The sequence below is a fragment of the Canis aureus genome, chromosome 14 (assembly GCF_053574225.1).
Source record: "Canis aureus isolate CA01 chromosome 14, VMU_Caureus_v.1.0, whole genome shotgun sequence".
In the NCBI taxonomy this organism is placed as follows: Eukaryota; Metazoa; Chordata; class Mammalia; order Carnivora; family Canidae; genus Canis; species Canis aureus.
The window spans coordinates 30,244,354-30,268,303 of record NC_135624.1 but is presented as its reverse complement, the minus strand read 5'-3'; the positions used below and the strand labels follow the sequence as shown (position 1 = coordinate 30,268,303).

Here is a 23,950-nt window from a genome sequence, read left to right as displayed (position 1 = left end):
ATGAAATGCTTTACGTGTATGACCATAGGTAGTTGTTGCCACAACCCACCAGACAGATGCTATTACTAAGAGAGGTTAGGTAATGTGCTCACCTCACAACCGGTGAATGCTGGGATTTCAGTCTTAAAACCTCCATGAGTGCTTAATGGTCAGTGTTTGCTGGCCAAGCAGGGATCTACTCTGCTCATTATGTTGATGATTAAATACTCAGGGATCTGTCTCAGAAGAATTTCAGTCACATGATTCAAGATCAGAAATACTGATGGGAATAGATGGATGGCATTATTGAGTATTCTCCATCAGTTGGGCATTCATTGTTCTGAGGACATTACCACAATCTGTTTTATGTAGCTTCTGTTGCTCCTATTTGATAGACAATGAAACAGTTTCCATTTCTAGGCCATGTTTCTCTCTATGAGAGTGAAGATTCCCACCATCTGATTTTTCCTTACTATCACACCTTCATCCCTATCAACACCACCACCGTCATCACCACCGCCGTCATCACCACCAGCACCATTGCCATCATTGTGGCTAATATTGTTGAATGCTCACTAGGTGATAGGCATTCATCAGCTCAATGCATTGTAACATTTAATCCTCACAACAACTTAAGTTATAGGCAATGTCACCTCTACTTTTCAGATGAGGAAGTTGGGATTCAGAGAAGTTCACCTACAGGTTACATTGCTAACAAGTGGCACAGCTAGGAATCTGATATAGGTTAGAATTCTGCTCTAATACCCTCCCACACACTCCAGAACATTCTCTCCTCCTCACTTGCAACTCTAGTTCCTCCCCAGCATGGGATCCTAGCTTAGGCCATCACAGACATAGTTACCCCTAAACCAGGAGTACCTAGGAGTCCGTGTGTGAAAGAAGCACGTACCTACATGTGCAAGCTAGAATTCTTTGATGGCCCGAAGTAGGGTGTGAATCCTGGGAGGTGATTCATTCATAAGAGCAATACAGCCCTGCACTTCTGTAATAAAAACTAGTACGGCCTCTCCTGGGTCAGTATCCTGACTCTTGGGGAGCTGCAGGGTTGACCTGTCTCTGGGCAAGTTCCAGAGTTATCCAGGGTTTTCAAATCCTAAACCCCTACAGCAGCTAGAATGGCGCTCCTCAAGTATCTAGTGTCGTGAGAGGTGTTTGAGCTGCAGCTCTGCATGGTATAGATGGAACATGAGATTGGCAGTTGCCTGGATGTGATCATGCTTGTTCTTCATTCAGCTTTCCTGAGCCAGATTTGTGTCTGATTACTGTCTGATTTTATTAGCTGAGTTGGGCCTAAGTGGTGGGAGTCTAAGCAGAGACAAAACCCAGAAAAGACCCAAGGAACTCCTCCACACCCAGGGAATATTCTTTGGGTTAAATATACTACAGTGAAAATTTCTGACCATTTGACTTTATGTAGATTGGGAGCTTTTAGTCAAAGATTTGCTACATGTACCCTTTCTTTACTCTCTTCTTCCCTTAGATTCATTTGGCTATGACAGTTCTCAATAAGCATTTTGACAAGTTCTATGACCTTTTACGTTTCATCGACTTGTGTTTCTTAAGAACCTGCAGTGGGAGGCAGTGCATGTGAGGAAATCATGGAGTTAATGGAGTTGAATCAGTGGTAGTCATTGCTAAAAATAAAAAATAAGTTCTCTTCCACCTTCTTTTCTTCCTGCCGTACGCATAGCTGTGGCCCAGCCAACTGTGTCAGTGCTTTATTAAGGCTCTAATCCACAACAGGTATCTCATCAGCCACATTGTTCAGTGGCCATGAGAAAGGACTGTGGCATCTGTCAGATTTGAGCCTGAATCCCACCTTTGTCATTTACTGAGTGACCTTGAGAAAAGTATTTGGCTCATCTACATTATAGTGGGGATAAAATGAGATAATGGACTGTGTGTGAGCATCCAGTTAACAGGAGTCATTGATGTTAGCATTGCCTCATTGGCTCTCCTGGTGATACTGAAATCTGCCAATGGGTAGGCTCTGCTGCTGCAAACATTAGAAATTTTGGGTCCCCCTCTCCTGCCCCCAGAGCAGCCCGGGGGTAAATGGGTTCCTCCACCTAACTTCAGATTCTCTCCCACTGGTTGGTGTTATTCTGTTCCCCACTTTTCACTGGCTTTGAGCCACACTCTTTTGCAGCCAGTGACATCACACATAGTCCCATCCCTGCTTCCACAGAAAGGTCTCCAGAGCCACTTTTCCTGACTTTGCAAACACTATTGATTCCTGAGAATCCAATTGAAAATCAAGTCTAGGAGCTTCCTGGGAAAGCATGGGATTGAGTCATCTTTGGAAAAGTGGATAAAAGAACCTTTGTTTTCACAAAATTTAGGGCCTTTGTTTGGGACCCCTTACCAAATGGGAATTCGTCCCATTTGAAGGGCCCCAGTTGGTGTCACCTATCAAAGTGACTCAGAAGAGGGTCAAGCATGCATTTAGATGGATGAGGCATGGTCTTTTGGGTTGACCGTTCATGAATGATCTGCGCCAGGGGCCAGTCATCTCCTCAGCTTACTATTCAAGGAAGAAATACATTTCTCTGTGTACCTGCAAGGTGGGCAATGTGCCCTACAAGAGTTAGTCTGCAAAACACTGCTTTTCATATGTCTGTTGAAAGGCATACATTTTTTTTATTACTATTCAAAGTAATACATCCCTATGGGGATCAGATTCAGTGAGAGTCTCTGAATTTGCTATCACAATAATGTTGATAGTGGCTCCCATTTATGGGCCATCTAGTGTGCTCTGAGCAAGGTATAAAATGCTTTAATTTTGAAATACCAATTCTAAGAAAGCTCCGACAAACATTTAAGTCGGCCTCAAAGCTTAAGGGTGAAGAAGTTTATATCAAGCCACTAAACGATTATAAATAAATGTCTATGTTTTTGAATTATTTGCTTGCCCTTTTCAGTGTAAGCGTTATAGTATATAATAAAACTAATAAAGCAAACTATGAAAGAATATAAGAATTATAGTTGAAGTGAAAAATTAATGTCAAAAGCATAAGAGGTTTTGTTTCTCAAAAACCCTTATTTGCTGAATTTATTAACCTCAGCATCACATACAGTTCAGAAAACAGGTTGAAAAGAGAAAGATAACTACCATTTACCATTTACCAATCACTTAGATCATGCTCTGAACTCTGTGCCAAGCTAGAGCTACAAGACAGATGTCACTGTCTTTACTTTGCACTGGTCTGCAAGTTCTTAGGAGGTGGAAAATGCTTGCCTCTGATCTCTCAGCACCTAACACACTGCCTGACATGCAGTTAGTGTTCAGTGAATACTTTTGAGTGAAACTACTCTGTATAGAAGAAGAAACAAAGGGTCAGGGAGATTAAATTCCATGCCTAGGGTGATGCAGTTTATAAACAGCTGGACCCATTTTCAAACCTTAAAGCCTCTGCGCGTTCTAGTACATAAATAAGCCTTTCCTCAGATGCCAACTTGTTGTTAGGTCTTTGAAAGTCTCTTGAATAACCGTTTTATGAAGTAAGGAAGCCCTTATCTTGTCACTGAATCACCATAGGGTCTTAGGGTTAGAAAGGTCTACCAGGGTTTCCTGGAAGGAGGAAATGGAAAATCCTGATTGTAAAGATACTACACAGCATCCGTGAATTTGTCCGAAGACTGATTTTTTTTAAATCTTAATTTTTCAGATGCCTGCAGATGCTCTTAATTTAACACTTTAACAGTCATTAAGTTCATAATCACTTTTTCTCAACCAGCCAACACTAAAAGTACTTTCGTAAAATAATTTTAATCAAATAAATCAATTTCATAAAATATCACACAAACATCCACGAAGAAGGTTTGGTGTTTTACTCAAACAGGCTGAGAATCCAGCGGGACTAGACCAGGCAAAGCCTCTTTTAGAGGGTGTTCAATTGGCTGAATATTTTAAAAGTGTGAGGGGGGATCAGGAGTACAGTCTTCTGAGGCGCCCTGCAATTAATGCCCTTCCAGCTACTTACTGTGTGTGACTTTGTTAGAACATCTAAGTTTACTCCTCATCTGTGAAATAAGGTAATAACAGTGCCTGTCTTCCAGTGTTGAGAGAATTCAAGGAGTGGATGCATCTAAAGCTTTGTGGAGCCTGGACCACAGTGGGCACTTCATAAACTTAGTGGCTACTCTCACCATCTCAGGGGTGAGATGTGCTGAGTTGGGTCACAGCATCAGATCCTGGAGCCAGACTGCCTGGATTCGAATTCCAAGTGGCACTGAATCCCTATAAGGCTTTCCCTATCTAAATAGAATAGGACCTTAACAGTGCCTGATTTGTAGGTGGGTGTAAAGATTTAAATTAGCTCATTGATTATAAGCAACTAGGACAGGATGTGGGGCAGGATTAGTGCTCAAAAAATGTCAGCTGTTATTACTAGTCCTATTATCTTCTTCCCTGATGTGTTTCTACCTCTATTTGAAACTGGGACCTATTGGAGTTTTTTTTTTTTGGTATTGCTCTCCTTCCTTCTCAAGGTCTCTATGAACCAGGTTCAGGTATCTGTCCTCACAGTTGTTTCACTTGCACCCGTCAGAGGTTAACAGCATCTCTGGCACCTCCGGGGCATTCCACCAAAGCCCAGAGCTTGAGGTCTGTCCCTGCCTTGGGCTTTTTGGAATCCACAGACATTTCCCGAGGACTGTTGTTTTCAGTCCAATCCAGAGCCCTGAAGACAACATTGGGCGGCAAGAGGTTTATTTAGCAGGTGCTCTGGGCGTCTGTCAGAAGGCACAGGGCAGCCCGTGGAGCTCTCCCCTCCTTGTCGTGGGTTTAACAACAGGTTTCTGACCGGCCTTTACAGTGTTCTAAGGACTCCTCATCTCTGTCACCAGTGTCACTGCAAGAGAGTATTTTCCTTTCTCCAAGAGATTGGAAGCAATACTGAATTGTCAAAGGACAGACTTGGGAGCCCCTGAGTCCTGGGCTCAAACCCCTGAACAAGCCATAGGACCTTGGATCCTCCATTTTCTCCAGTGTAAAATGGGTATAATTTACTCATGAAACATTTTTCTGATTCCAAGCAGCCCCTGAGCCAGGTGCTAGAGAAGCAGGGATGAGTTAGCAGCTCCTCACTCTGGAGCTTGGAGTGACCCAGGAGAAATGAGCAGGACGCTGCGGTAGAAGATGAAGGGGAAGCTGCCTTCGTGTGGCCAGGGAAGGCTTTTCTGAGCAGACAGCAGTAAAGCAAGGGAGGAGGAGTGCCAGGAGAGGGAGGAGGGGAGTCCCCACTCCTGAGGCCAGAAAGCATGTTCAGGGAGCCCAGGAGAAACCAGTGTGGGTGGAAATGGTATCACTTTCCTTACCCTGTTTTAAAGAGTCTTTTGGAGGCTTAAATAGCACAGTCTTTGAAAGCTATTGCTATCTATATATTCTGGGTTCTAAAAAAAAAAAAAAAAAGGAAAAAAAAGCATTCAAGGAGGAACTTAAAAACTACTTTATGGTTGAAATAGCAGAAGGTCCAATTAAGCAAGAACCATTAAAGGCATAACAACATCCTGAACCACTATTATTGTAAATCTCTTTTTAAAATGCTCTCTCCCCCACTTGGCTGTTAATTCTGTTTTATGTCTCCTCTGCCAGCTTCAGGTGATGCCATTTTTCTTCACCTGATCACCCAGTCTCACCCTGCTGCCCTTGTGACAGGGCACCCTCAGCCCGACCCTTTTCTTTACAGACCAGGACTGACTTTAAAGTGCAGCCTCAGGTCCCCCCGGCACTGGTGTGGAATCCTAACTGTCACGGTCACCCGCAGAAGAAACACGGCCATTCCACTCTAGATGATGTTATATGGACATAGAAAATAAGCACCACCAGTTCCAGAACTCAGGGGGTCACCATGGATTCTCTGTGGGCTTCTCCCTCATTGCAAATGCAGAACCAAAGACATTAGTATTTATTGGAGGACTTCGACTTCCCAAGTTCAAGTTCCCTGAAAAGTATGTTTAGAAGTATGTCTGGTTGTGTCTTACGGGTTATTTATGCTTCTATCAGAAATTTTTACTGTATTTAAATCCCAGGATGATATATTAGCACCAGCAGTATAGAGTTTATTTCAGATGCAAATACTAAATAGTTTTTATTCAGGTGCCAGCATCTGAATAAACTTGGAAGAGGCTGCAGTTGGCTAAATGAATCCAGTGATTCTCAGCCCTGACCACAGAGTAGAACCGTTAGGTTCCATCCCCAAAGGCTCTCATTTAATTGATCTAGAGTTGAAGCCCAAGGGTTGCTTCCCTGGTGAAGAACCACTGAGCCCATCCCTCGTTTGCCAGTGTTACAATTCAGAAGACCAGGGGGCAGGTTCTTACAAAGAGGTCTGTAGACATCTGCAGCAGATTGCAAGGCCTTCTGCAAAGTGCGTGAGCTGGCTTGTGGACCTCATTGATAACTCAGCCAGTTTGAAGTCTGACTCTCACCACATCCCTCTTTATCCACAGAGGGTCCTGTTCATGAATGAAATAGTAAGATCAGCAGGGGGCAAGTCTCCACAGCCTGAGTCCCAAGCATTTCTGGGAATAGCTCTGACCCCCTCACTCCTACTCTGTCTGCATGCTCTGTGTCTTCACATCTGCCCAGGTTCTCTCTGCTCCCCCACCCCACCCCACCCCACCCGTGGCCCACGGCCACCAGTTCACCCTCTGCCACCCTCCTATCAGACAAGATTTGCTGTTCTATTTGAACCTGAGTGATGTTAATGGGTAACTCTCCCAGAAGTGGTTCCACTTTAACAAGGAACACTGTTTTATTCTACAGAGAAGTGGATGACAGTAGAATTTTACATACCAGGTATATGGACACCATTAGAAAAGAGATCTGGGAAATCATTAGTAAGCTTAAAAATAGTAACAGTTACTGAGCACACACTACCATGCTAGGTGCTTTATGTAGGTTTTCCCACTTAATTTTTATGACACCCTTGCGAGGTAGTTGCTATTACTTCCATCTAAAGGGACAAGTCTGGAAGTCCCCTAACCACCAGGTGCTGGATCCAGATTTGACCCCAGGAAGTTGAATTCCAGAACCTGGACACCTGCCACTTGGAGGTGGGGCACCAGATGCTTGTGCATCGCCTTGGTTTATTATCACAGCAAAGCAGCATTGTTTTCCTTCTTTGTGATGAAGAGATTTGAACCCAGGAGGGTGAAGCTACTGGTTCATGGCTGTTAGCAAATGGTTAGGCCTAGACCCAAAGCCAGGTCTGATTGTCTCCAAAATTATGGATTTTTCCTCTATTCTACTGTATACCTTGTAGTATGAATAAATTGCCTTTGTAAATTAACAAAATATTGGCATTGCTCCAGACAAAAGGGCAGGAGCCTCGGTTCCCCGAACCCTGAAGTGTGGCTCCCAGGTACTTTTTTTTTTTTTTTTTTTAGAGAGAGAGAGAGAGCACATGCACAGGAGCCAGGGGTAGAGGAGGGCAGAGGGAGAAAGAGAATCCCAAGCAGGCTCTATACCCAGTGTGGAGCACAAGATGGGGCTCAATCTCACAATCTGAGTTCACAACCTGAGCCGAAATCAAAAGTCAGACGCTTAGCTGACTGAGCCACCCAGGCGCCCCAGAAAGCCAGGTATTTGGGGTAGTTTCTCACTGTGACTTCGAAGACCAGCAAGCATCAGTTTCTTGATTCCTTCGAGCAAATCTTCCAGAGGCACAAGGGCCTCACGGTGCAGATGCTGCTGCCTAGGATTTGAGGAACTGCCAAGTAAATCTGCCTCATGTTGCAAGGAGCCTGCCTGGAGCTTCCTCAGGGAACTGATTTCTTAGATGAAGAAGAGGGGGTGAAATTGAATTCAAATGTAAAAGAGGTCACAGATCAAAAGCACCAGCCTTGCAGGTTGTGAGGGCTGAGCCTACACAGTCCTTCGGGGTCATTCTGTGTGCATCTGACATGACTGGAATTCCAGCAGAAGAGTGCAGTAAAACCTTACTGGTTTAGAGCCCACAGATCCAGAAAGTGTGCCTCTTTGGTTGCAGTATATGTGACTGGTTCTTAAAAGGTAAAAAGACTAAAGAAAATTCTGATTTTACAGATTTGAAGGTAAAAAAGAAATGACCTGTGCTCTGAAATTAGTGGGTTTACATGCCTATAGTTCGGATGTTTTATCATCAAATTGCTGCATTTTGTAGAATTATTTTAAAAGGTTTTTGGTTGGACAGCCCCGGTGTCTTAGCAGTTTAGCACTGCCTTCAGTCCAGGGCCTAATCCTGGAGACCTGGGATCGAGTCCCACATCAGGCTCCCTGCATGGAGCCTGCGTCTCCCTCTGCCAGTGTCTCTGCCTCTCTCTCTCTCATTCTGTGTGTCTCTCGTGAATAAATAAAATCTTTTTTTTTTTTTAATGTTTTCGGTTTACAAGCTCTAGTTGGTTAATAAGGCATGGATTACAGTGGTTACTATGGTTACATAGGAAATAAGAGTTTAAAAGTTATTGTGCTGGCCCATGGGGCAACTGGGTGGCTCAGTCAGTTGAGTATCCAACTTGATTTTGGCTCAGGCCATGATCTCAGAGTTGTGAGATGGAGTCCCGTGTCAGGCTCCACACTTAGTAGGGAATCTGCTTGAGGTTCTCTCTCCCTCTCTCCCTCTGCCCGTTCTCTCTCTCTCTGTCTCTCTCTCTCTCTCTCTCCCTCTCTCTCACTCGCTAAAATAAATTATTTTAAAAATAATAAAAATTTTTAAAAATTAAAAAAATAATAATAAAATAATAAAAATAAAAGTTCTGGGTGCTGGCCCAGACTCTTTATCTGGCAAGTAGAGGCACTCAGATTAACACTTGTAGAAATTAGTAAATGAAATAACGTGCAGCATGTTTGTCAGTTGCAGTAACGACAACATCAGCCCCACTTCTTACCAGAAGCCCAGATGAACTCTTTTTTCTATTTACATTATAGCACATACTCACAAAAGTAAAGTGATGAGTTCCTTATCACAGTAAGAAATTTTCAAGAATGTCTGCATATTCGAATATGTCTTTCTCACACATATATCTGCCAACTGGAAATGAGTACCATGGTGTAAATGGTTGGGAGGCTTAAGGGAATCCATAGTTATGCACACTCTAGAAAGAGTTATTTCAGTTAGATGGTACCTTCTCCTCCCCTAAGCTATCTGAAAGACTGCTAAAGGGGAGGAGAACTTTCATTGTAGCCACAAGATAGTAATTTTGGAACATGGAACATGTCCAGAACTGGTGGGATTTTTCAACAGAAGTATTAAGTGTTTGGAGGGAGATAAGGGGACCGGCCATTCCAGCATAGGAAGAACAAGAAAAGGAAAAACAGGGAAAATGTTTTCACATACTATGCAAATGTCCCAAGGGCTTGCCTTGATGAGGGAACAGTATAATAAATGGGAAGAGCTCTGGGAAGAAATTTGTTCAGATCTCAGCTTTGCTTTTTACCTTCTGTAAAACATTGGTCAGTGTACTTTTGCCTTCCTGACCCTCAGTTTCCTCATCTGTGAAATGAGTACATAACAGTAACCCCACTATTGAGACAATTGCAAGAATTCCATAATAAAATTTACTAAAGTATCTAGCAGTTTAGGTGCCCAGTAAATGAATACTCTTATCTTGCCCCCAAATAAACCAAAATATTTTCCGAAACACAGTAGTGTTAATATACTAAAACTTCAGAGATAAGATCTCACTTTAGGTGTTCAGTATGTACCTAACACGTTGCTGGAGGATTATTGTGTTTATTGACTGCATGCCAAATATACGTGTGCCTCTAGGGCAGAGTAGGTGTCTAGATAAGTACTTACTGAACAAAAAGTTTGAAACGACCATAATGATCAGAACAGCCCTGTTACCAAATATTAGTGTAGAAAGTGAACAGAGCTTTATTATTTTTACCTCTTCCCACACAACGGCCTCAGGCTGCTGAGGTCAGGCTCATTCCCCCAAGTAATTAATGATGTTCACTTGTTGTTTGTGAAGCCGAGCAATTCAATACGGTGATGGAGGGAAATCATTTCATTTCTGGATACTAATTCCAGTAGCAGCTGCTTCCTGCTAACAGAGAAATACGCCTGTGCTAACAACTTCACACTTCCAGCAAAAACATTTCACCGTGGTACACACTCAGCTGTTTGAGGACAAATGTGGGGTGTTTGTTTTCTTCCAGGAGACGCAGAAACGTTAATCAGAGTTGACTCATTCCGTTTCTACAGGCATTTCTACTTACATGTCTGATGATTTTCCTAGCTGAACAGCATTTTCTATTTTGAGTGGCAGAGCATTATGTCAGAGGATAATATCTTCATCACTTCTGCTCATGGAATGCGTCCAGAGCTTCCCTAGTTGGAGCATTTTCAAAAGTGAAAAACTCGAGGGTGGTCTTGCCGTGTGTGTGTATAAAATGAACACATCTGTGTATATTGGTAATTGAAAAAAAGTTTGCAAAACAATATATACAACTTGAACCAACCCCAAATTTTTTTTTGTAAGATTTTATTTTGAGAGAGCACTAGAGAGAAAGCGAGCAAGCACAAGTGGGGGACAGAGGAAGAGGGAGAAGCAGACTCCCTGCTGAGCAGAGAGCCCGATGTAGGGCTGGATCCCAGGACCCTGAGATTATGACCTGAGCAGAAGGTAGACACTCAACCAACTGAGCCACCCAGACACCCCTGGACCCATGATTTTTTAAAACCGACATCCTTGCTCACTCGCTCTCCTTCTCCCTCCTCTCTTTCCTCTCCCTCTCTCCCCCCCTTCCCTCCCTCTCCCTCTCCCTCCCTCCCTCACATACATACATTTGTAAACTCAACTGGATTAACTGTTTTGTCTGGGTATAAAGTGAGATTAACAGGTAGCGTTTAGTTTCTTCTTTGCACCATCTGTGTCCCCTAGTGTTTCTTCAGTATCATTCTTATAATGAAAAGTGAAATGTGTAAGAGGACAAGCCTCAGAGTTTCAGGGAACAGAGCTGTAAAATCTTTGATTTTGTATTTGAAATAGAAGCACCCATAGCTTTTGAAAGCTGCTGCTCAGCAGCAGACCTGCCTTCCCTCCACTCACTGTCCAGATGCCTGGACTGAGTGATACACATACTATAGAGAGGTAGCTTTGGAATAATTGTTTAGAAACCTCATCTTTTTAGCAGTATCTTGAGTCCCCAGCCCCCATTACCATGACTGCAGCTTTGATTCAGGCCCCTATCATTGCTCATCCATCTCACGGCCTCGACCTCCTCCCCCGCCGCCCTCCTGAATGCATGGGACCTACTCACTGCTCTGGTGGACCCCTTTCAAGAGATTGCCAGAGCCACTGGGGCAGGAATTTGAGCTCCGGAGCACCCCAGGCACTTCTCCCAACCCCGCTAACCTCCCTATAGGCATCACTGCTGCCCTGGTCTTTCCCTCTGCCCCCCCAGGTGCCTGCACCTGTTCCTCCTCACTGTTCCCCCTCCTTTCCCCCCTCCTTGTTCAGACTCCCCCTCTGGGTCCTGCAGGGCTGAGGCTGCCTCCGTGCAGCACTCCCCAGTCAGGATCTACATTCTAGGTCTGTGCCTCTGTGTGTTTCCTGTAGCTGCTTGATGGCAGAGTGCTTTCCCTTTGTGCTTGGAACGTTGCAGAGGCTCATTAACTATTTAGCCAAATAAGTAAACAGGTATAGCAAAGAGGCTTTTAAAATTTCTCATCAGTTACAGGAGTAACTGGGGGGAAAATCAGAGGACCTGAGAAGACAGAAAGTAGAAGTTCATCTGGGGCACCCTCGCTCTCTTTGTTTGTAACCTAGATGTGGAAGGGCCCCCAGCACTCCCTGGGGTGTGAGCCACAGAAGGGAGGCCAGTGCCCGTCACCGCCCAGCAGAGGGAGCTGCAGGCACAGTGGCAGGAGCTGGTCTGAAGGAGCCTGGAAGCAGAACTTGGAGTCGTGGTACAGACTGGGGTTTTTATTCTGCAGGAAGGACGTAATAAATACATGCTTTCTTTGCTTTGTTTTTTCTTTCCTCTACTAAAACAATATGAAAGCATTTCCTAAACTGTACACAGTGATGTAGCCCAGGGCGATTCACTTAGTCTTACTTTGATTTTAGTCTGCCAAAATGCCAAGAAGATTATACCTTCCCTTAATCAACATGCCTATAAATTAGTACTACATGTTGAGAAAGTGCTTTGAAATTTTGGGGAGTCATACAAATCAGAGTTTCTATTATTACTCTCGTTTATTTCTGAGCCTTCTGGGGCCTTGGTCTGCAAACTTTGGTTGAGCATACCATGCTCTACTTTCTGATACTCGTGGGCTCAGATTTGGCAATGTTGGCTGCTTCAGCGGTCAAAAATTGTGTTCTTTGCTCCTCAAATTGACATTTGGGGTGACAGGTCATTTGTCAGATATCTCACGAGCATTTGGGGGAAGAACACTATATTGTAGGCAAGATGTACCTGTGTCAAATGAAGTGCATGTTGATATGATAATGGTGGGCCGGTAGGCTTGACAAAATTCCAAGGGAAATAAATATTCTACATCCTCACGATTGGAGTTGTGGGCCAACCGTGAAATGACTCAAACTGTTTAGAACCCTCATCATCACAAGCTTCCCGGTAATATATACTCTGAGGTCATCCATGCTTAGGGATGAGAGGTGAATAGTACTGTTTAACTTTTCTGAATACTAATATTAAGTATTTTTCTCCCCTCTGAAAGTTTTATATCTGTTGGCGAAGTTGTTTAGAAGCACTGGAGTAACATAGATTTGGGGAGGAAAAAAAATCATTCACATTCAAATGTGAATGGTGTCTAAACAATTCTTTAATTAAGTCTTTCTAAGAGACTTCTCAACTTAGGATAAGAAACCTAAACTTCTTATTATGCATAATCATCTTAAGCTTGGGAAGTTCTTCCTTATGTCTGGCTCAGATCTTGCACGATGTGAGTGCATTTCTTCTTCATCTGGGCAGATGAAAAACAGCTGTCCTGCCTGCCCCTGTAACCGCCTTTCATGTTCTCGAGGATGGTCATTAAATCTTTCCCTGGTCTTCTTTCCCCAGAACTAAATAGTGCCTTCAACCAATCTTCAAAGTGCCCATTTTCCACTCCTTTAATCATCTCCTCATCTCTCCTAAGCTTTTCTCCATCCCTCTTTAAATGCGGATGCCAAATTGGAACACAGTATTCTGTGGAAAGTCTCCCAGTGAACAGGACCACTACCTGTTCAGGCTGTCCCACATGATTGTCATCTTAGCAGCATCCAGAAGGATGAGATGCAGGACCATTCCTTTTGCAGTAGGGGGCTGGGGGAGGGGGACCTCGAGGTGGCTGCAGCTGTGGGTTTTGGAGTTGGGCCTGTGGCAAACCAAATCCCAGATCCATTCTGAGAAAGCTTTGCAGGCCTGCAAACCCCTGCCTCCTGCTTCTGGGTTTGGCAGCCAGTTCTGTAGCACAGGACTCCCTGCCCCAGTGCTCATTCCTCTGAGGCAGAACTGTCCCATGAGGGATTTCCTGGCTGGTGTCCATGCCTGAGTCAAACCATACGTGCAGTAAACATGAAGTCCCTTGGGGTCTCTCACTTCCAACCCCCAGACAGCTTGCTTTGGAATAGATTCAAGACAAGAGGGATTGTTTTCTGTGTCTAATCTCATTGAAGTCACAGAGGGAGGAGGATCTCAAAAACTGTTGGGCGAGTGCAGGAAGGTAAACAATGTAATTGCCCAGTGTCCATCATCGAGAATGGGAGCCGCGGCAATGGGAGTCATTGACGTTGTCTTGATCATGCACCATCTCTGCTACTCGGGACTTTGGGTCACTGGCATATGACCTTTCCTACACTCTCCCTCTTTGTTTTCCCCCCAAATTTAAGTTCCTGGGGGTGTAAATGGTCCTGACATGGGGATTTTCAGGATCACAGCTATCAGTCTGAGGCAGGAATACAGGAGTAGGGAGTTCTGTGGCTTCCTTCAGCAGGCTTGTATTCAAGTGAAGGCCATCCTGGGCACATAGACATTTCACTCTTGGTCAGCTCCTCTAGGAAGCAGGCATGCTGGCATCGGCCACTGGCCAACATGTGACCTTACAAATATAGCAGGAGACATGAAAGAGTTTTGACAGAGTGAGTCTGCAGCAAGACTCCCACGTAGGCAAAGCCTAAATTAGCATAACTATCTAAATCCTGCAGGGTCTGAATGAGTTATATGTGTGACCAAGAGATTTGCTGATAGATGATATGAAGTCCTTATTATATTTTCCCTCTCTCCAGATTTTGGGGCTCATTAAGCAGTGTCTCACAGGTCAATTATCTTTGCACGTTTGAGAAAAGTACTAAATTTTCCATTGCAACCAAAATCTGCGGATCCGTGAGATGTCGGGTTTGGGCTGATTAATAACTGGACTCATTTTGAATCCGCTGCATTTCACAGTACGGTTGAGAGTGCCAAAGATTCGTGCTTGGGTGTGTATAAGTTCAGAAAGGTGCGTTTCCATTGAGCATGCCCACTCTTCATTGCAAGTGAGGTGGATTGTCTTAGTTCCATTCTGATTAATCACCAGGATATTTATATACAGTTAAACAACAATTGTAAGATTTTTTTCCTTAGACGAGATTCAGAATTCTAATGGAGTAAATGAGACTCCATCACATGTGCTGCATGAGACTGTGCACCTGCCCTACAGGGCTCTGACGCTGAGGGTGAGAGGGCAATGCAACGTATAACTCCCTCACTTTCTCTTCTAGTCTAACAGGCAACCGGCCAAGTTGAACCTTCTCACCTGCCAAGTAAAACCAAATGCCGAGGACAAGAAGTCTTTTGACCTGATATCACGTGAGTCCTTTTTCTCTCCAGGTCGTTCGCTGTGGCTTCTGACCCTGGGCATCTCCACGTCTGGGCGTGGAAGCAGCAGCAGCTTTCCCAAGGTCTGGCCCCTGGTATTTCTGCATGGGCAGCTCTCTTCATTTTCCCTGAGCCCACCCACCGCGGGGAAGGCAGAACAGTGTCAGATCTGACCTTCAGTAGAATCAAATTGAGATTTATACATTAAACTAGACCAGTTCTTGACCATGAGCCTACAGCTTTGTGCCCTTGGAGAGATGTTTCTAAGGAATTTCAATGTCACTCCTAGATCTGCTGAATCACAGTCTTTGATGTGAAGGCCGGACATAAATATTTTTTAAGAAGTCCCAGGTGATTCTGATGTGTATCTGTGGTTAAGAATCTCTGGCATAGACTTGAGAATGCAGGTGTGCCACTATAACCCTATAAGAGTTATAACCATGCCCAGAGTTTTGTCCCTGCAAAATAGGGCTCTTAAAAAATCATCTTGCTTCCAGGTAGAACTGCCTTCCCACTTCCCGAACGGAAGACACTGCATCCCATCACTCTTTCTCTTTTTTTTTTTTTTTTAAAGATTTTATTTATTCATGAGAAACACAGAAAGAGAGGCAGAGACAGAGACAGAGGAAGAAGCAGGCTCCTTGCAGGGAGCCCGATGCGGGACTCGATCCCTGGACCCGGGATCACGCCCTGAGCCGAAGGCAGATGCTGAGCCACCCAGGCATCCCCCCATCACTCTCTTAATCCATGGGTCATTGTGTGCTTTTCTCTTGTGATGAGGGCACATAATGATCCTCCCATCCTCCGACCTATGGCCTGTATCCTCGTGGTCTTCAGAGAGTGAGGAAAGATTGTTTTCCTCTAGACTGACTCCCTGTGCTTACACTGATCCTGGGCATGCACTTATGGAGTACCTTCAGGTACCCGAGAAGGGACGCCTTTTTATAAAGGAGGAGGATGATAGTGCCAATAAGGTGACTCACCTATATTATGAATCTCTGCACATTAACTTTCAGTATTCTTTCTTCTCTCTAAAGCCCCATAGGGCTGTCCAAGAGTGCAAGTGCATGATCTGTGTGCAGAACACCGAAACACTTTCCTGCCCCTTGAAATCCTTCTGATGTAATTGGGTGAATGGAAGCCCCAAAACAGTTTCAACCCAAGGGACTGAATCTTTCATGAGACCTTTTAAATTTTTTTTTTTTTTTTTTTTTTTTTTTTTTTATGATAGGCACACAAGTGAGAGAGAGAGAGGCAGAGACACAGGCAGAGGGAGAAGCAGGCTCCATGCACCGGGAGCCCGATGTGGGATTCGATCCCGGGTCTCCAGGATCGCGCCCTGGGCCGAAGGCAAGCGCCAAACCGCTGCGCCACCCAGGGATCCCTCATGAGACCTTTTAGATGGAGTCCAAACTGGATTATGCAGCATCTGTTAAAGTTCAGAGTCCCCATGATTCTTTATGACCAAGAAATTTATCAGGTTATTGATGAGAAAGAAATATGAAAATTCGGAGTTATAATATGACTTTGAAAAGCTAAAACTCCTAGAAGTGAGAACCTGTAGGTTATTAATAACACCCATCAATCACTGAGCATCTGATATGTTCTAGGTGCTCTATATACATTATGGCCATGCCTCACAAAAGCCCTATCAGATTCCTATTTTATGGAAGAGGAAACTGAGGCTCAGAGATATTCAGTGACTTACCCAAGGTCACACAGCAGTAAAGAGGTTGAATCTGGTTCAGCCAAGCCTCTTGGGCTCACTGTGCATGGCGTGTTTTTGGACAAGCATATTCTTTGCTTCTCTCGAGGAGATGAGGGGTGTGAGTACCTGACCTGGAATAGACATGTTGTGAGTGAATAAGGAAGAGTTAGTTCAACCTGAATATGAAGATTCTAGCAAATCTTGAATTTTAAGGAAGAGCCTCCCTTGTGTACAGCTGCCCAAACTATCCAAATTAGCCTGTTCCCTCCTGACCTGGGCAGCAGCTTAAAAGAGAACCTTGAGCAGAGTCAAAGCCCTTCCTCCCTGAAGCCTGATTCAGCCAGAGAGTAACATGGGGCAGCGTATGCCTATTTGGTGGAGCTGCCCCGTGAGTTAATGAATCATTTCAGAAAAGTAATCTTTTTTTTTTTTTTTAGAGGAAACAGTAAAAGACACATTGAAAATGAAAAGTCAGGGCACCTGGGTGACTCAGTGTTTGCATGTCTGCCTTTGGCTCAGGTCATGACCCCAGGGTCCTGGGATCGAGTGCTGCATCGGGCTTCCCGCAAGGAGCCTGCTTCTCCCTCTGCCCGTGTCTCTGCCTCTCTTTCTGTGTCTCTCATGAATAAATAAAATCTTCAAAAATAAAAAAGAAGAAAATGAACAGTCACATACTGAACTGGTAACACAGTCTCTAGTTGGTCACTGACATCCGCTATGATCATGAAAGATCTATCCCTCTTTCTCTTTCTCAAAAGAAGTGCCAGATGTTTGGTATTTGCCATTATTTTATTGTACTCCTGTTGCACTTCAGAAAAATAATATTGACAAAGTGGATTGTAGAACTGCTAAATCAGAATGGTGTAAAAATTATATTAAAACCTTACTTTTGCTGTGATTTGTTTTTTTTCCCAGAAACTTTCAAAATTTACATTATACCTGAAGATATTCCACTTTCTAAAGTTTCACTTATTTTCTTTTTTGTATTTTAGATAATAGGACATATCACTTTCAGGCAGAAGATGAGCAGGATTATGTAGCGTAAGTAGTTTTTGACACAATGGCACAATATCTTCAACTGAAAAGATGCCTCTATCCTGTGCACCGTACCTTAAAAATGTTATGTTAAAAATGTTTTGTTTCTGAGAACCTCTCCTGAGGGTTCCACATGCTTCTGTCTCACCTCTGGACCTTCACAGCCTCTCCTGTGTCTGTCCAGGTGCTCAGTAAATTCCGGTACTTCCTGCAAGATTGAGCTCAAGCCTCACCATCCCAGGGCTCTGTACCTTCCTTCTACCCCTGGGCCTCCTCATGTTCCTCAGTGATCCCCTGGTTCAATCTGAACCCTATAAAGACAGAGAACTCTTGAGGGCAAGAACTGTGCCATACTCACTTTAATCACACTGCCTGTACTCAGGAGGGGCTTACCTGGTACTGAGCCTGTCTGCCTGGATACTTGGCTCTTAACTGCAAGGGGGGAGGAGAGCCTGGCCCCAAGGGAGCAGGATGGACAGGTGACTCCTGTGGGTGAGCCTGGCTCAAGAGCCGGGGATAGAGAGGAGAACTGGCTTTGCTGTCACACTCTCCGGGGTAGACTCCCACCTCACCTGACCAGGTATGCAACCTCAGGCAGCTCCCACTGTCTTTCTTCATATTGTCCCTAGTCCTGGGCCATCCTCATTCCCTCTTCTTCCTGTAGCCTGCCAGGCAGTGTGGAACCATTACATCCTCAGCTGCTTGGGAGAAAGGGAGGATGTTTGTGTTGGAGCTGGCAGATAGGCCTTTGTGTGGCATTCCCATTTTCAAAGCCCTGTCCCATTGGTGACACACAATAAATGTTATTTTCCTGAATTTTTCTGGAGAGCCACAGAATTCTGTTCACTTCCTTCCTCTCTCCCTCTTCCCTCTTTCTTCTTCCTCTGGAGAATCCCACTCTTTCCCCATTTCAGGAGAAATGGTAAAGGGTCAGAAAGAGAATAAGGAATGGGTCAGAAAGATGCACAGTTGAGAGACACATAGCAAAAAAAAAAAAAAAAAGGCTGAGGAGGCAGCTCTGAGAGGGAAGGTAGGAGAGGTGAAGGAGAAGAAGGAGAAAAGTCTCGGACCCATTCATTCATCTGAAGATTTCATGAACCCTGATTCCAGACCCAAAACTGCAAATTGTGAGACTACGGGGCTAAGTGAGAGCCCCTGCTCTGAAGAAAGTCGGTCTGTGCTGGAATAGAAGGCAGGGGACAGGGTGCTGTGGGAACACAGGGACACGCACCCTCTCGGGTGGTTCTTGGGAGTGTTACTCAGAGATGACTCCCAAGAGGAGAAGAAGCAGCCCAAGCTGGCTGCTGAGGGCGCGGGAAGGTTATAAATACTCTGCAGGCTAGGTGCAGGTTTTGCTGGCCTGGAAGCAACAGAGAGGAATAGAAAGGAAGCAGTTGATGTCTATTGCTGATCTGAGGTTGGCCAACTGGCAAGTGGCTAGGAAAGAAATAAGAGCAGGAGGGCTGGCCTTCCACCCGTGGACTCAGGTAGTATTTACTGAGATCATACTGTGCTTAACGCAGACCTTGTCAATCCTCACAACGACCCTAGAAAGCAGAGGCTATTATCTCCACTTTGAAAATGAGGGCTCTGAGAGGCAGTGTACCCGTGGTCACAGTCCCAGGAGCCTGGGGGGCTTATGGTCAAGTTAGGGAAGAAGGTCCTTCGGCCCAGTGGGTGTCTCGTCGCCCTCAGTATTGGTGCTCACTGTGAGCCAGCAGCGCCTCACTCACCATATCTTTACTCATTTCAGTCACGAGGTTGGCTTGTTTATGCCCATTTTGCAGATTAAAAAAACTAAGCCAGGTTAAGGGACTTGTTTCACTGCTTCTTCCTCTCTTTTTTTCCACCTTCCCTGAATCCCTATGCGGGAGAACAGGTAAGAGATTGGTGTGAGAGAGGGAACGCATCCGCTTCTTTGTTCGAATTTCAAACCCAAGCTGTAGTATTGTCTTTACTCGGTGACTTAACAAGAATTCAGTCCCAGTTTGATGAAAGAGGCACAGGCTTCTCACCCGTGGGACTTAACACCCGTTAGTAAAAGGCTGGCTTGGCCCATCCAGCAGCTGCTGCACATTTGCACTTGGCCTTCTCTGGGGCTGGTGGTGGTGACAGGAGGTTTCATTTTGAGTGATGTCGGAGGGAATGGCATTCTGCAGAGGAAGTGCACACACACCCCCAGAGGACGCTTCAGTTCCTCATTTACTTCCATGCTACATAAAGACAGCTTCAGGGTGTCACTGAGTTTCTTTCTCATGTGAAGGTGTCCAGTAAAATTAAACATAGAACTGCGTTCTCACTGAGGGAGCAGGAAGATGCCAGAAATAGAGCAGCTGCATTTTTTTTTCTTTTTTTTTTTTTTTCTTTTTTTAAAGATTTTATTTAGGAGTGCCTGGGTGGCTCATTTGGTTAGGCATCTGCCTTCAGCTCAGATCATGATCCCAGGGTCCTGGGATCGAGCCCTGCATCGGGCTTCCTGCTCCATGGGGAGCCTACTTCTCCCTCTTCCTCTGCCTGCTGTTCCCCCTCCTTGTGTGCTCTCTCTCTCTTTCTCTCTCTATCTCTCTGTCAAATTAATAAATAAAATATTTTTAAAAAATAGAAAATAAGGATTTTGAAAATGAGAGAGAGAGCACCAGCACAGAGGGAGAGGGAGATGCAGACTCCCCGCTGAGCAGAGAGCCCAGTGTGGGGCTCCATCCCAGGATCTGGGATCCTGACCTGAGCCAAAAGCAGATGCTTCACCAACTGAGCCACCCAGGAGCCCCTGCATGTTTGTTTCAAGTCAGGCTGAAGACTTCTGGTCCAGACTGCGCCCCTAGTGGCCTTTTGAACTTGAGCGGATCATCCCACCTCAGCCTTGTCAGTAAGAAGGGGATTACAGACCTGGCTCCTCACAGGGCTTTGAGACTGGAGATACAATGCGTAAAACTCCTAGTACAGTGCCAACATTATTAATCCTGTAAACTCAAAGCAACCTTATAATCTTAAAATACAACGATGCATTATTTTCTTATACTTTTTGGCATGCTTGTTACTTTAATTTTAAAAGTTTATTTTTTAATTGTCAGAGATGGCTTTGGTTCTAAGTATCAGTACCAACTTACGTACGTACGTACGTATTTATTTATTTATTTATTTGTCCGTCTGTCCTGATCTCTTGAGTGAGGAGGTAAATGTGGCATCATGAAGGAACCCTGGAAAGGGGAATCAGTGCAAATGTCTCTGTCCAGTGTGACACCGGTCCTGCTGGAGGACCTTGCAAGTCATAAACATTTCTAGGCTTGTGCTTCCTCCTCTAAAAGAACTGTCACCCCCAACTCAGAGGCTTGCTGGAGGATTATATCTCAAATATCATAAAGGGGAGACACCTGAGTGATTCAGTCGATAAAGCATCGTATTCTTGATTTCAGCTCAGTTCATGACCTCAAGGTCATGAGATAAGCCCTGTATCGGGTTCTGTACAGGACATGGAGTCTGCTTGAGATTTTCTCTCTCTCTCTCTGTCCCTCCCCCCACCTCTCGTGCTCACACTGTCTCAAAAAACAACAACAACAACAAAAAAACCTAAGTCCTTGGTACGCAGTCGATCAGATCCTGGTATATTAGATAGCTGAAATGCCCTAATACTTGAGGAAGGCAAAGCAGAGACTCTGCAGACAGACTGAAAACTCCAGTAACATGGTGCCACTGGTTAAATACACTGTTGAGCCCAGTGTTTTGAATTGTTTTTAAAGATTTATTTATTTATTCATGAGAGAGAGAGAGAGGCAGAGACATAGAGAGAGAAGCAGGCTCCTCACAGGGAGCCTGATGGGGGACTCAATCCCAGGACCCAGGATCATGCCCTGAGCCAAAGGCAGACACTCAGCCACTGAGCCAACCAGGCATCCCTTGAATTGTTTTTAAGAAGACAATTTCTAGTTTTTAGCTTGAGACTAAATGATAGAAAAAATATAATCTAGAAGGTACTGAATGGCACTCCCCCTCGCCTCCATTCCGAGGCTGTTGGTTTTGAGGTGTTGAGTGTTTGCAGCACAGTGGAAACGCTGAGCTGTACAGATGTATTTCTTCCAACACACAGAAGCTTTGCGCCGCCTACAGTAGCCGGCGTGCCTTGCAGTTCACACATTCCAGGTGATTTGGCTTGTAATTCTCTTTGCTCTATTACTTATTCAACACTTTTTGTAGATAGCCCTTTGGGTCATATCTGTGTCCTCCGACCAGACACACAGAAAAGCCAGAGCCTCCGTTCTGGACCTCTGTGTTCTCTGCTGGGAGCACTTACTAGCTGTCCATGCAGTAGGTGAGAACACACTGGTTTGGAAATGTTTTTCATTTTCTTCTTTAAAAAAAAAAAAAAAATGAACTTAGCTTTTTTTTGCCCCCCTCAATCAATCAGGAAAGTAATACAAACCCATTATAGGTTTGGAAAATTATTGACAGGCAGAGTCAAGCATTCTATCTGTCCATTATTCCTACAGAAAATTACTCAGAGACAGCCAATATTAACATTTTGGTGAATTTCCTTGTAGCCGTCTTTCCCCCAAACAGAAGTACTTAAACCCTATATGCCTTTAAATTTGGCATTATATCACATAAACAGTTTTTTTCTTATTTATTTCAGAAAACATGATATTGTCAGCATTTCCCCAGTGTCCCTCCAAAACTTAGTTGAAAACTTTGTCAACTAAGCTTCGATTCTAAAAGATCAGTTTAGAGGCACCTGGGTGGCTCAGTTGGAGTTAAGCATTTACCTTTGGCTCAGGTCATAATCCTGGGGTCCTGGGATCGAGCCCCACATTGTGCTCCCTGCTCAGCGGGGTTCCTGCTGCTCCCTCTCCTCCTCCTCCTGGCTATAGTTTTGCACTGTCTCTCTCTCTCTCTCTCTCTCTCTGTCAGATAAATAAAGTCTTTCTGCTTTTTTTAAAAAAACAAAAAATCAATTTAGAAAAACTAGTTGACAATTTAAATTTTAACACCTGATTAACTGTTCCACTCTGCGGTCATTTCATGTTAATAACAAACACTTATTATTGTGTATTGGGGTGGTTTTATGCATAGACTGGTCGCAGACAGTGGTTTTGTTCAGTTCATACTGTGATCATCCTGTGTGTGTGATTTAATAATCTGTACTTTTTATTTCATATTATTAACATCAGCATGTTTCCGTATCAATATACCTTTTCCACGAGCATAAATTCTCATGGTTGCTCATGAAACAGACTTCCAGAGAACAGATGCTGTGTGCTAAACTATCTTGCCTTCTATCCATTTACTGCCAGTTTTTTCTCATCCTTGCATTGGGTTAGTCCCACTGCGAGTCCTCTTCATTCTGACATTCACTTTACTCTGTCCAAGTGGAAATGCACCCACCTCATCACCCCTGCGCGTCCTCAGTTTTCCTGATTTTACCTCTCTTCTGTTCTTCTCCCTTGTTTTGTTTTCTTCAACGTGTTGCTTTGCATTCTTTTGACTTTCTCTTTCCTTTGGATTTAATTTCTTACATTTTCCCTCACGTTAGGGCTAGGGTGAACGGGAATCTCTTGGATGTTCTTGACGAAAAGGGATTTTTTTTTTCAGTAGGAGGAGAAAACGGTGGCTGTGCTCTTACGTCTCCTTCCTTTCATTTTCAATAACAGATGGATATCAGTATTGACGAATAGCAAAGAAGAGGCCCTAACCATGGCCTTCCGTGGAGAGCAGAGCACGGGAGAGAACAGCCTGGAAGACCTGACAAAAGCCATTATTGAGGATGTCCAGCGGCTCCCTGGGAATGACGTCTGCTGTGATTGTGGCTCGTCAGGTATTTGCCCCCAAACCTGAGCCAGCTTGTTCAACAGCCTTTCTCCTCCCATAGAATAAAAATGAGCTAGTTATTTAAGTCTTTATCTCCTTATGGGCATAGATATACACCCACCACACATTTCCAACTGGAATGGTCCTACCTGTGAGCTGCTCTAAAACATGCTATTTGCTCAGCCTGGCAAACTCCCACCTGCTCTCCTCAAATGCCCCAAATGGCTACCTGCCCAAATGCTTCCAGTTAAACAAGCCCCATGGATATATGGAGAGAGCACTGGACATGGAGTCCATCATCCTGGTGTTGAATCACCAGCCAGCTTGGATGACCTCATGCTGAGTGCCTTTACTGTCCTCCTCTTCTGTTTCCTATCCTAAAATTGGATAATAAACCTCTTTTGTTCTGAGGACTTCCTGAAATGCTACATATGAAACCATCCCAACACATTGTACATTACTTTCCTTCCTTTCTGCTCAGTGAAACCCCCCCAACCTCTATGTCACGTGGATATTCCCTTCCCCCAAGCTCCTGATTTCAGGTAGCTTCTGTATTACGTAGGTATTGACGACAGGTAACATGCATTCAGTGCTTACATTGTAATAAGGATTCTGCTAGT

At 44.4% G+C, this 23,950-nt stretch overlaps 1 protein-coding gene across 2 annotated transcripts in view; it reads left to right on the top strand.

Moving 5' to 3' along the window:
* ASAP1 (ArfGAP with SH3 domain, ankyrin repeat and PH domain 1) overlaps positions 1-23,950 on the top strand; it is a 356,668-nt gene that overhangs the window by 282,623 nt on the left and 50,095 nt on the right. For both annotated transcript variants that reach the window (XM_077847265.1, XM_077847264.1), the window contains exons 14-16: positions 14,692-14,779; positions 17,489-17,537; positions 23,174-23,337. In XM_077847265.1, coding sequence (XP_077703391.1) covers positions 14,692-14,779; positions 17,489-17,537; positions 23,174-23,337 — 301 coding nt within the window. The remainder of the gene's footprint in view (positions 1-14,691; positions 14,780-17,488; positions 17,538-23,173; positions 23,338-23,950) is intronic.